The 14,410-nt window shown below is 39.9% G+C and overlaps 1 protein-coding gene across 7 annotated transcripts in view; it reads right to left on the bottom strand.

The window, feature by feature from the left end:
* kirrel3b (kirre like nephrin family adhesion molecule 3b) overlaps positions 1-14,410 on the bottom strand; it is a 236,371-nt gene that overhangs the window by 70,359 nt on the left and 151,602 nt on the right. For all 7 annotated transcript variants that reach the window (XM_061826863.1, XM_061826867.1, XM_061826866.1 and 4 more), the window contains one exon: positions 1,248-1,397. In XM_061826863.1, the coding sequence (XP_061682847.1) occupies positions 1,248-1,397 (150 nt within the window). The remainder of the gene's footprint in view (positions 1-1,247; positions 1,398-14,410) is intronic.

The raw sequence follows: 14,410 nt of genomic DNA, 5'->3' as shown, positions 1-14,410 counted from the left end.
ATTTTCTGAGGGCCTACTTCACGTCCTACTTCACCGCCATATCAAAGAGGGTATAGAAAACTCCCGAGTTATCGTTTCCTTTTGTGTTGTTTATGTCGAGTGCCGCACCATGACGGTTTCTGTCATTTTAATCACCCTAACCCATGAATGGCGGCTGGTCCCAGACGGAGCACACCAGTGCACACGCCGGCTCCGTCGCTGAATAGCCGAGCAGATGTATATCATTAAAATGCTGCACGCAACATTTGATTTGCCATACTTTTTATGTATATACAGCTGTCGCTTTCTTTTCACTGTGTACATCCTGCATCGGATGTAGCATCACTACTTTACTACAGCATGCCTTGAGTGTCTATGTAGGCAGGAGTGATAAAAAGGACAGCTGCGGTGCTCTTTATTTCGAGAAAGCGTCATCCGGCTAAATACAAGGCGCTCAATATGTATCATAGTGTATTTTGGGAGCGCTATCTTCTACAGGCAGGCAGCTCTTTCACCCTATACAAGACCTTGTAAATTTTACTGGGGTGATAAAAGAAATATCACTCTGCTTTTGGATCACACTGGAAACATGAAAAAAATGGGCCATTTCGAAATTACAATTTTTTTTTTTTCACCCCCGTCAGGACACGAGGACTGTGGGTGTTAGAGACGAAGATGCACGAGATAGGCTTAGATGGAAAAAAATGACACGCTGTGGCGACCCCTAATCAGAAAAAAGAAAAAGAAGTACTGAGGCATATAGGTACAGGACGTGTAGTTGACTGACAGTTTAGAAGTTAGGAAAAATCCATAAAATGTTTTGTTTTAAAATAGTCATTGACAAAATATGTACCGGATACAAAAATGTATATATATATATATATATATACACATATACACATATATATATATATACACACACACACACACACACACACACACACCACACACACACACACATCAAAAGGAAAACTTGCATAAATATTTTAATACCAACTGTATTGTATGGTACGAGTTTTCTTTTCACAACACGGTGCACTATCACACTACCACCGAGATGAGCAAGTTTATCTGGATGTGAATTTACAAGGACACTGGCAAGGACAAAGGAGTGCAGTCGGGTTCCCCGCATACACACACACACACACACTCACATTTATAAGATCCAATTTCTTCCTCAAATGGCCTGGTGTATCAGTGGACCCTATCCGTCTCTCTTTTTTTTAAAAAAAATATGTGTGTAAAATTTGAAAATATGTACTCCTTACCAGAGAGGTCTCTTCCTACACCGAGTGCCAGGCCATCTTTGATCCACAGGACAACGCCATGGTAGCCGGGGATAGAACATGGTAAGGTCACGGGTTGGCCAGCCACCACCACCAAGTCCTGTGGCTGCTGGGAAAACATGGACTCTACACCTGCAGGGACAATTAGAAAGACAGAACAGTTAGGACGGGAAATCATTTTAGCATCTTCAGATTAAAAATGTAGACGCCGGTTGTCAATGCCTGAAGTGCATCATGAGGGAAAAATGGACGGGGAACGGCGCCATATGTCACTTTCCACCAATTCCGCACACATCTCTTGTCAACCACATGTTAAAAGGACTGTTCTGTTGCTATTCACGAAGGAAAGACGAAATACAAGCATCCAAGGTGTCGGCATGATGTCACGACTGAAGTGCAGACTCAAGACAGCTGTTCCACCTCAAATCAGTCCATTTATGACGGATGTCCTCATACAGCCGGGCTGGGCCTGTGTACGCGACTGATAACACCATCTCATCTGCCAACAGTGCTTCAGCGGCATACATTAACTCGAGCTAGCATCCATGTTTTCCGGCTGCTCAGCTGCTATTAGCTGCACTCCTCTACTCCATGCTCAGGCAGAAAGTGGTGTGCAAGTGAACTCCATTAGACGAGGAGGGTTTGCTAATGGGGACAGGTATGATGAAGGGGGGGAGAAAGATCGGAGGACGGTGGTATTATGAATAACTTGTCCATCAAAACAATGCCCAGTTGTGTTTACACCACCAAGGTCTGAAAGTAATGAGTTCCTTACATTCTGTAATTTACTATCTTATCTTTTCTGAACCTGAATTAGTTGTAAACAACTTAATATAGTATACCTCTTGGTTACATTCAACACAGATGCCTAACAACAGCCGCATTGTAATAAACTAGAATGGGCCCACATAAACATCTATGTGTTTAGATGATATAAAAATAAATGGACACGAGACAAAAATCTTTGAGTGACTAATCATGTGAAGCCAAAAGCAAAAACATTTAAAAAAACAGCTTGGTGTTACATCTTACACGTTTATCTCTCTGAGGGTACTGTATACTTTATTCAGTGTTCGAGTAAATTGCTCATCATATTCCAGAAAAGATCATTCATTACATTTGTCGACCCATTTCCAAAACTCTTCTGGGAAAAAGTGTTGACCTGCAAGAGTTGTAACGTCTTCACTCATTTGAGTTGTTTGTCAGGCGTTTCCCACAAATACAGTGCAGACCTTATTGGAAGATATCGATCCAAAATTATATTGAAACACACCTGAGATTAAGTAATCTATCTTTTATTGTACTATGATCATGGATACTGTGAGTAACCGTGACTGACGGCAAAGTGAGCTGCAATCTGACAATATGGAGTGTTCTTCAACACCCTCCACTTAGCTTACTGTAGCTGCACTCTCCCTGGCACTCAGCACTGTACAATTTGGTGGAAGAGACTTTTTTTTTTTTTTTAAAGATACATTTTAACTGTTATCAAATACAGTGTCTCTATTTGGACTTCACCTTATTTAGAGGCACGGGCCTTTGCCCTCCATTTGCGAGCATTGAACCAGACTCTTTTTGGTTGTATGTTTAAAGAGGTCTCGGTGTGCACTCAAGGTACCCTATGAGTAAATTGTACAATAACTGAGCTATTCGAAACTATCCATCCATATATAAAGCAGCACATCTAGAGCCAAGACCTGCTCCTCCTCAAGGGTCAAGGCATTAAAAACCATGATTGATCTTTTACCAATGAGCCAACTTGGTCTTATTATGGATACAGTAGCTTGGATTTAATATTAGGAAGTAAAAAGACAGCCATTTACCTGGAAAGGAAGGTCTAACGAGCTAATTATATGATGCAGCCTCATGTATTATGGAAAATTTCATTGAGCCACACCAGGTAATTTACAGTAAGTCTGTGGACAAAATAAACCCTACACACAAATTGACATTTTTCCTCACTGCACAGTAGCAGCTTGTGTATAAAATGCACTAATGTACGGCATAATATGGAAATTCTGAAAAAAAAAAAACTTCCACCTATGTAAAATGCATTTTCACAATGTGTGATTTTACTTCTTCCCATAAGATCAAAAAAGAAAGTATTACCTGTATTTTGAAGTTCAGGACTATTTGAATACACAATCCTTTGTTTTGTATTTACTTGATTTAATTTTGAAATTCACAGCCCTACCTTTATGTGGAATTAGAAAACACAATCAAAAAAAAAAATATTTAAAAAATTCCCCCAGGGTATGTAAACTTAGGAGCACAACTATAAACACAGTATATGGAGTCATATGTACTCCTGTCATATTGGAAAGAAAGTGTAGGAGATACCTTTTTCTTAAACACTCAGTGGCAGTGGCAAATTAGAATAAAAGTGTACAGCTTTTTCATGACTTCTAGAAAGTGGTATTTCATTTTCCCCTATACCTATGTATAATACGCACCATTGACTTTTGAAAATTTTGGGGGAGAAAATGTGCCTTATACACAAAAAATTACGGAATTGGCGGGCTTTGATCCGCAGTTACACTTCAGTTATTTCCTGAGAGCACTTTTTTCTTTCTTTTAAACCAGGGAATTTAGTCAAAATTGAGCTGTGGCGTGCAGATTAGCTTCTATTCAAGGATATTAAGATGTAAAACTGCAACCCAGGAAAAAAATGTGTTGAATGGAATATAATGATGAAATTAAAGCAAAGTTAAGAAAAAAAAAAGGAAAATTGCTCCGTTGTTGCATTCTATGACCTTAAAGTCAAACAATAATTGATTTTAAAACATTTCTAATTCTTCCAGAATTAGCAGAAACCAAAATGCTTCCAATTAACAGACTAAGCAGGCCAGGTTTCTCCCTTTATACAAGTACAAGTACACATTTTATTCCCTTGAAGCCAATATTTAGAAAGCAGAATGGACATTGAGGCCTACTGATTAAAAAAAATTGTTGTCACCCCGTGACTAGATGGTCCAGATTGGCTCCTTAGTAAATCAGTAACAGAGAGACTCAAGTGTTTTGCTTGAACAACCCCCTTTTCTTGAACCGATTTGTCTTCAGTTGACGACACCAGTAGAGAAATGGAGGGATGAACTGAGGGGCTGGGGTTTACATTAAGGTGATAGAGTCATTCATCCATGAATCGTATATGTCTCTGTCATACCTCTGATTTATCTGCAGTTGCCATGGTTTTGTAGGGAACCTCAATCACCAAATCTAGTAAGCTCCTTTCAAGTGTGACAGGGCGTGGAGACAACGTCGAGCCTCCATGTGTATAATTTAAAAGGTTACATTCGCAAGAAAAATATCCCGATTCTAAATTCATCAAATCGAGTTTAAAAGGTGAGTCTAATAGCAGAGGTCAAGATTCAATTATTTTTATCCTTACTCCTAGTCCGAACATAATGCCGGAAACAAATCTTTTTTTTTTTTGAGTAACAAAACAAATTTTCGGTTGACTATTTTTCAACTCTCCATGAACTAAGAGTAAAATGCGTTAGGCACTTTCTGTCAGCGGAATAACAGCTAAGGAGTCACTGAATGTGGAAATTGGGTTCAGCACCACACCATACTCGGTACCCACCTCTGTTAAAATACCTTTGTACAGATGTATTTCCCCCCACCTTTGGGGATTTTATCCAATTAAAACACAATTTGCCTACACTGGTTAAGTAATCTTTACATTAACTCGCTCATGAACAAAGTAAAATCAATGCAAAAAAAATAGCCACCGAGTTTTGGAAAGGTTAAAAGAACATGATCACACCTGAAAATTTGCAAATGACTCTTGATGGTATTTAATAAGTCTGCTCGACAGAACAATCTTGGGTTTACTTTTGCACAGCAGGACAAATGGGACTTTGTGCCCATGCACCACCCACAGGGAGGGGGGGATTAGTGACACTATCAGATAAAGGTTTTCCTCAGCAATTTGGATTTGCTAAATCATGCATTATGTTTTTCATATCTTTGATAAAAGATTATCTGCCATCAGACAGCTACCTTTTCCCATAAAAAAAAAATACAGATTTTAACAATCTGTCTTCCGAACCTCATTTTATTCATAAGGCAATCAAGGACATAGTACTCACTTGGTCTTTTAATAAGTCACAAGCCAATATATGCAGAACAATATTTAAAAAATGTATGTGATCTATAAATAGATGTAGATTAACTCTTCAAAGATTTGAAAGTATTCTGAAAACAAAGATCAGGAGATCGAAACAACTATTATATAAAACATTCAATATCAAAACGTTGATGAAAAATAAACAGCAAAAGTTATTATCATTAGAGATTATGATTTTCTCAGTTTGTCTATAATTACTGATATTATTCCAAAAGCCCCAAAAACTATTGGTGGTAGTGCTGTCCATCCAACAAAAAGCAGAAAAAACAACCACAAAACAGCACTTTACCACCAAGCCATGTCACTATCATAATCAGCTTTACTGACCAAATATGTAAACAACACACGAGGAATTTGTCCCTGGTAATTGGAGCCAACTTTGTGCGACATAGATGTTGATTACGTAAAACAATAGACACTCAGTAAAGAGGAAACATATATTTTTTAAACCCACAATTGTGCAAAGGATGCAGTCTTCTGGCATTTAGAGCGGTTAGAATGCCCATTAGGGCGATAGTCCAGTGTAATGATTATTGTGTAAAGGGTGTCAAGACTCCACAGAGTGTACGTAGATTGTCGTACGATAGTCTATCGGATATAATACTAAATGGGTCAGCAGTATGGCAACAACTCAAGGCAGAAAATTCACAGCATGTTGCAGTGGAATTGCAAGTTAACTGATCAATAATTTAAGAATTCTATTGCATGAGAAAAGAAGGTGTTGGAATGCCTGCTAGTTTTCGTTTGCATTGATCGGTGGTGACTACCCAATGTAAGGATCTGGAAGAGCTGGTGGCCAGGATGTCGAGGGTCTGATAGGATCCTGCCTGCTCTTGGCGTGCAAGTCCTCAAGGGTGGATAGGGTGGTGCCAACAATACATTCAGTAGTTTTGAATTTTGTTGCAGTCGGAGTGTGTCCTTTTTTGGGGCAGGACCAAACCAGAATGATAGAGGTACACAGTACTGATTCAATGACAGCTGTGTAGAACTTGCTCAGCAGCTCTTGTGGCAGGCTGCGATTCCTCAGAAGCCGTAGAAAGTATATCCTTTGCTGGGCTTTTTTTGAGGATGGAGTTGATGTTTGTCTCCCACTTCAGGTCCTGTGAGACTGTAATTCCCAGGAACATGAAGGTCTCAACGGTTGTCAGTGTGAGGGGCAGCTGTGGTGAAGGATACCTCCTGAAGTCCACAATCATCTCTACAGTCTTTAGTGTGTTCAGCTCCAGCTTCTCCTTTTCCTGTCGATACACATATTTGTCACCGTCTTTGATGACACCGATGACTGAACTTTAGGAGTTTAACAGCCGGGTGACTTGAGGTGCAGTCGTGTAGAGCGAGAAGAAAGGACACAACCTTTCCCCTGTGCAGTTGGTGAGAGTTGATTCGGTGGCCTCACCCGCTGTGTCCTGCCCTTTAGGAAGTTGTAGATCTACTGGCAGATGGAGGAAAGGAGTTCAGGGATGACAATGTTGAACACAGAGCTGAAGTCCATGAACGGGATCCTCGCATAGGTTCCTATGCTGTTAAGGTGTTCAAGGACGAAGTGCAGATCCATGTTGACTGCATCATCCACACACCTGTTAGCTCGGTAGGTAAACTCCATCAGGTCCTGACCTGGGACACTCCAGAGGTGGTAAAGCATGTGTTGTTCAAAGGACTTCATAACCACAGATGCTAAGGCAACTGGCCTTGACCCTAGGTTGCAGGTTTCTTGGGGACCAGGATGATGGTGGAGTGCTTGCAGCTGGTTGGGACGTCACACAGTTCTTGAGAACTGCTGAAAATCTTTGTAAAAACTGGAGCAAGCACAGACTTTTACCCGTTGGAAAGTCCATGTGCTGCTTTTATTTAGAGAGTTCGTGGTTGGGTTTAGCATTTTTAAAATCTCCTGCGATATTGAGAAATGAGTCTGTTTTTTGTCAATCACATTTACATTTTCAACAAGCGTTAGCAGTGCTGCATTCATGCTAGCTTCGGGCGGAATGTAAACAAGGCAAACTCGTGCGGTGAGTAAAATGACTTACAGTTCAAGAACAGCGACACCAAAAGCGGGCTGCAGTTTGCGGTGAGCTGTGTGACATCCGTGCAGCATTTGTTATTGATATAGTAGCTTATGCCACCGGCGATGCGATCCGCCCGGTGAATACGGAAGCCGGGTAGCTGAATAGCTCCACCCGGAATGTGTTCGCAGAGGCTAGTCTCGTTTGATAAGTTTTCACGTTTGAGAAGTCACATTTGTTTTTGTAATGTGAAAGACAACAAAAATCACATCTTGACTGGCCATCACACCCTATAGTCTGAACGTATATTTTGATACAATATCTGTTGAATTCGTTCAAATGAGCTCCAGACTTTGAACAGACCCATATTTGTGACACAGGCTGGTACTGAGCATCGTCTGTTGTTTTCGTTTCACTCCAGATAATTTGTTTACTGTTGGACAGCTGCTGCACTTCCACACACTCTGGACTATTTTCTCCTAAGGGCTAACTGCCCCCAAATTCATCGCTCAGCCAATCAATCAGGCTTTGAAATTCTGTTTATGGTCACATATCCAGGCCATATCAGAGAGAAAAAAAAAAAAAATCAGCATGTTGTCTGTGCACCATGTGGCCAAACAGCACTAAACCTTAGCCGAAGATCATTATCACAAACTACTATCCCGCTGGTCTTGCTACTTACAAACAGCTATTTGGAGGTATGGCTTTAAAATATATCTAAGTGGGTAAGTTGGACACTTGTGATCCTTAGTTACATGATGGCACTGGCACAAAACATTGTTTTCGCCTTTGTATACTTAATAGAAGTACAGTTGAAATAAACTGCAGGATAGATTGATCAAACAAAAATAAAAAATAAAAAAAATCTTTCACAGCAGGGACCAGAGTGGGTCTCTTTAAACTGCACTGCACAGGAAACAAATACACATACTTTCAAAGAGAGGTTATTATTTATTATGAATATGTCTCTTCTCACTTAAACACAACAATTTAAACCCTCCTAAACCTCGTCTGCTTCTCGACTGAGGCAGAAATGGCGATTGTGTTTTGGTCTCCAGACTGTAATTACTCATAAATCCAGCATGCATCAACCCACTCTGCACATATAACCCTGATTGTGCTGCTCAATTATTGGCTGCACAATCATGCGGCTACAATATTCACCCATCCATTCATGTTTGTGAAAGTCTCTTTGCCGCTACTTTTCCTGAAGGCACTGGCTGTTTCAGAATAGCTGGGTTGTTAAACTAGCAAATGGCCACATGGTCACCATGGTTTGTACATGTATCAGCTACTGTATGTTTTATAACAACAGAAACATGGCCTCGTCACATAACTCATCAAATAATTTTGCAGGATTCTGTCTGACCTTTTGCAAGAAAAAGCATAGTCAAAATAGTTTTAATTTATTTATATTTAGCATACTCCATCCATATTACATGTCTGATTAATTGCAAGTGGCACATTCAAATTTTGTTGGTGTCCCATCTTGGGTTTGAAGAAAATTTTCCTTTTACGGTGTATGAAATATTGCGGGTTGAACAATCATCATAAATAATATCAGATGTAAGGTATCAACACATTGCAAGTGTTTGTTTTGGTTTTGAGTTGACATTTTTTGTCCCACCAAACATGAAAACTATATCATAATTGCTAATATAATCCAGTGTTAGCTGCGAAACCCGTTAAATGTAGCCATGCCAGATTGAGTTTTACCTTGAAAATTTTTGTCTGCATGTGTCAGTGACAATGTACAGTACATTAGATAAACAGTCATGGTGGGAATGCGGTCGACACGTTAGCACATATGCCTCCCAGTTCTGAGGACCTGGGTTCAAATCCCGACTTCGCTTGTGTGGAGTTTACATGTTATTCCCGTGGCTGTGCGGATTTTCTCGTTTCCTCTCACATCTGAAAAGATGTACGGTAAATTAATTGAAGACTCTAAATTGCTTATAAGTGTGAATGTGAGTGTGTACGATTGCGTGTTTATATGTGCTCTATGATTGGCTGGCGACCACTTCAGAGCGCACCAAGCCTCTAACCTCAAGATAGCTGGGATAGACTCCAGCACACCCGTGATCATCATCAAATGTTATGTCACTTGACATCTCAGTGTATCTCACCAGAGTTCAGTCAGCCAGCATTAAACATCAACAAAATTATTTTACTTTGGCTTTTTGTGCTATTTATTCCATTACCAGGCTCAATAAAGGGTGTCAACAGAACCAGGAAAAATCTGTAAACATCCGGTGCTAGTATTTCCCACAAATGACCAGCTGACATTTTATGTTTCACTTTCATTCTCCCGACTTCCATTGAGGCAGTTTGGGTTGAGTTCTCACTCTGTGATGTTGTGAATGAATGTGAATGAGTGTCTTTCTCTATCTAACGAGTGAGTAGTGACTGATGTCCAGGGTGTAGACTGCCTTTCACCTGAAGTCAGCTGGGGTAGGCTCCACAGCTACCCTGACAAGACAAGAAAATGGATGGATGGACTGATGTGTCCAAGCATCTAAAATGTACTTAAAAAACAGTAAAGTTCTTTTTTTTTCATACAATTTTTCAATTTATCACAAATGTTCGGATAAAACTCAGAACGTTCAGTGAACTGCCCTTCTAGAGACCACATATTAACTTACAACCTAAACATGAAACACTCAGATATGGTGATATTCAGTCTTATATAAAAGCAGTCAATAATTCTGTTGATGAAACTTACATGCCTCAAGTGAAAATACCTTTTCTGACCTTAACAAAAGCATGGGGCATGCTATTAATGTACACAAAGAAAGTCTTCAACAGCATTGGGAAATGTTTGAGACAGACAAAGTACATACATTGCTATCCACATTTCCTGGAAAGTAACAAAATATACACAGGACCAAAAACAAATCTCAACCCACTAAGAGGGGAAATTAAATGCTGACAAGGCTTCAGATTGTTGCCCAAAAAAATATTTTACATTTTCTACATTTAATAAAAAAATAATAATTCAGTTGATTTTCATCTAAGGCTGGACTTGAAACTTCCAAACTGCTTTTGGCCAAGCTTTCCGCAGGAACTGATATAAAACGAGACCCAGTCCTTCAGTGAAACTAGGATTTTGTTACACTCATTAATATCAGAATGTGAGCTCCTCAATGTAGCTGGCAACAACAATGGCTAATAATTATGAATAATTCATCCGGCCCCATCCCTCACATTAGAGGAGATGTATTATAGTGACTTTATCTTCCTCATCACTGTGTTCAAATCCTTCCATGCTGCCCATCCCCTTGTAAAACACACAGTGAATGCCGAGAAATAATACAATATGCCCATCTAGAATATGACGCCTGTCATTAGGAGCAAAATGTGTCAGCTCAGCGGCGATGCAAATTTATGAAGCACAGAAGACAAACATGGGTGCCGTTGCAAGACGTATTTATTCCATTTCTCACACTGTGAATTAGTGGTGCATGAGAGTTGCCAAGGCACAATCAGGATGAATCACCTCAGATGATGCCTTCTATAAATTACATATGGCAACAGCAGGAGGGCCTCCGAGGCGCACACTTTATCATTAGCTACACGGCCAGAGGAAGTGAGATTTCATGGACATCAGAAACTGGAATATCATTGGCCACAAATGGATTATTACATCACCTCAGGCTCCATTTTTTCCAGACCGCTTCAATGGATCCTGGTACATGGGTCATCAAGGCATCCATTTAAATGGAATCCTCCAAAAACAAATTAAAAAAAGCAGGAAATAAACAAATGTTGACCTTTGCATGAAGTGCACCGGTATTTAAGGATGTTAACGTACTAAAAGTAGTTGCCTCACAAGGGCTTATGTGATCTTTCTTGTGCAACACAAGAACATCTCAAAAACCGGTTCTAATTACTCTTTTACTACCACAACGCTTGTCTCCACAGTGACTACAGTTCAAAGTGAGCTGCTTATACGTTATATTTAACAAAAATGGGAGCCATGTAACTGGCCTCCGTTGGTAGGTATCGATTAAAAAGTGTAGGGAGAAGAAGCAACTTGCTTTTAAAAACGGCAATACACATTTGGGCATTCACTTTGCATAATGCCAAGTGATGACATAAAAGGGATGCAAATGAGGGAGGGCCAAAGTGAGGCAAATGCATTCGGTAGATTGCTTTGATTGAATAGGAAAGGTCGCATCTGTTTTTCTACTCTTTCCTTACATCCTTTCTTTGTCAACGTACACCACTTCATTGCTTCTACCGCTGAAGTATTTGTGCCAGGAGTTGTTTGCAGCACTTAATGCCATGCAGGCTATTGTCTCTGAGCAAACACTCAAGTGTTTACTGAGCACCAAGGCACCTGATGATTTGTGAAGAGGACTTGTTTCTGGGAGGGAGGATCTTGAGAGGCTTTTAAAATAGGGCCAATGGGATTGATCATGTTCATTAAGGAGTTGTGAACATTTCAAATGGTCTTAAGAGGTGCAATTAATGAAAAATTGACAGGCATTCCATCCAACAGGACATGCAGTATGTGTCCCATCCTTTATCAGATTCTGTGAAGAAGTTTGAGTAGCAACAAAGACATTGACAACAAGTCGTGGTTCACCGGCATGCCAAACTTTGACAACTTCGCCAGGCAAAAGTGGACACCTTTCGGAGTGGGGATAGAGCCTTGTACAATTGTGTCAAGGTATGGGGTTTGATAAGGTGAGGGCTGATTGGTTGACACAAGTGACGAGGTTAAACACAACACGTGGACACAGCTAACAAAATGAGCACATGTGATATGAAAAACATGAAACTCGGGAAACATGCAAACAAAACTCAGACCATGACACAATCGAGCCAGAAACCAGTTAAGAAATAAAGTCAACATCGGCAAGAAAAATTATGCAAAAAAGATGGACAACTAGTTTGCTTCTCACGACTCTGGGTCAGTCTGGTGAGGATTACTATCGTTAACCAGCTACAAGCGACCATCGAAACAACTGGAGAACAATAAAGGACTGGCTGATGACTTGAATGAACTCAAATTTCTATTGTAGATTTGAAAAGAACATTTTTACTTCACAGCACTTCAGAATAGTGGGTTGAAGTCTACCATTGACCAGATCACATTTATTTATGCAGCAATTTTCATACATTAAAATGCAACACTAAGTGGTCTAAAAGCATAAAAACAATAAAAAAATATGCAAGATCCTTCTCTCATCTCAACGTATAAACCAAAACACACCGATACATAGATGTACACCCCCACAGCATACAGTATATTGACTAATAGTGTAGGAACCTGGAAAATCACGAAACAAGCGAGGAAAGACAACCTTTGGGAGCCATTCACATGGAGAAGTGCCATAGCCCGTAAAATGCTGTCATGCCAGCATGGTGGCACCTAAGGAGGCACTGAAATTGAAATTAAAAACACTAAGATACAACAGATAGGATAAAAACAACTGAATGACAATGAGAAATACATTAAGATGGGATCAGCATGAAATTGATTAATAAATAAGTACTGCTAGTACATAAATGAATAAATCAGTGAAACCACTAACCCAAACAGGTGAGTCTTGAGCCTCCTTTCAAAAGCATCAACAGTGCCGCCAGTCCTGACTCTAACAAATGTGCGGGAATTTGAGACTGAATCCAGCCTCCGTAAGATTTTGTTCCAACTTTTTTGAAGAACTAAAACGCAGGTGTCAGAGGACGGTGGGATCCATGCGTGTTAATATGATGAAAACATATCTGATGATGACCTCTGACTGTTAAGACATGAAAACTAGTAAATGAACCTTACAATGGACGTACCAGCAAGTATCGCAAAACCATCAACGCAAATGGTACACCGGTCGGTGGTCACATCAAATTAATTGATTGCATGATACTGTGTAAAAATGTATACAGTTGCAGCAGTATCCTAGCGGAGAGTTCTTTATAAAAGGTAGCTTATTACCAAGTCTTATATTACAACTCTCGGGTGGCTATTGTGCAGGACTGCTGTATAAAACAGACTAAAGTTCATTATGCCAATTATAGTAGTGCTCTATAATATTAGTTGTTTCTTGATGCTTTTCCATAGTGGATTTAAGTAAACCAGAAATATGTAGTTGTATATGGCCACAATTTATGTTGAACAATATTTCTGTATTCAATTTGTAAATTAACACAGTTTAAATCTTCATTCTGAATGTGATTAAAATACATTGATGTGCCGTAATGTGCTGTAATACTGGAACAGAGGCGTTTTGCTTTCTTCCTAATGAGCGGTGTGGGTGAATAGATGAGAACTATGGAATGATTGAAAGAATTTAGAGAGAGCATTCGAATCAAATGCTTAAAAGAAAATTGCCATGCTTCCACCATTCCTCATGAGATGCGCAGTTAATGCTCTCAATTCTACAGTTGGGGAAGAATCCTAATCATCCGCTTGGAGTGATTAAAGGTCTTTTAATGATCTGGTATGGAATACTGAAAAAAAAAAAAAAAAACTTTACTCATTATTAAATATATTCCTAATTATGAAACACACAACCATAAAATCACATAATAAGGAGTGTCATTGACAGAGAGCACACAGGTAAATAAAAAGCCTTGCCACAATGTTAATAGCTCTCACAGTCTGCCACACAAATGACTGACTATGAAAATAAAACGTGTTCATCGTGGCATAATAAACACCAAACGGAAATGTTGCTCCAAGAAGGAATGCGGCGCCATTAACAGCGAGGCTTTTGCAAAGCTTTCTGTGACTCACTGCAAAATTCCCATTCGACATCCTCCCTACAGTGAAGACATTCATTTGCCTCTCATCCTCCTCAACTATTTGCTTCCCTCAGAGACAGCCTCGTCTCATTCTTCATTGTGGGCTGCTGTGACATTGAAAGAGACCTCTAATCAAAACATTTGTCTTTCTTTCAGCCGGCGCACAGACCGGTGAATGAGAGCTGACACCAGAGGGAGACATATTTGTCCCAATCAGGGCCTCATCTCGCTGTCCCCTCCGGGTGAGTGTTTCATCTCGACAGGCCACT

The sequence above is a fragment of the Syngnathoides biaculeatus genome, chromosome 8 (genome assembly GCF_019802595.1).
Source record: "Syngnathoides biaculeatus isolate LvHL_M chromosome 8, ASM1980259v1, whole genome shotgun sequence".
In the NCBI taxonomy this organism is placed as follows: Eukaryota; Metazoa; Chordata; class Actinopteri; order Syngnathiformes; family Syngnathidae; genus Syngnathoides; species Syngnathoides biaculeatus.
The sequence above is the reverse complement of the archived record's forward strand: the minus strand, read 5'-3'. Positions and strand labels throughout refer to the sequence as shown.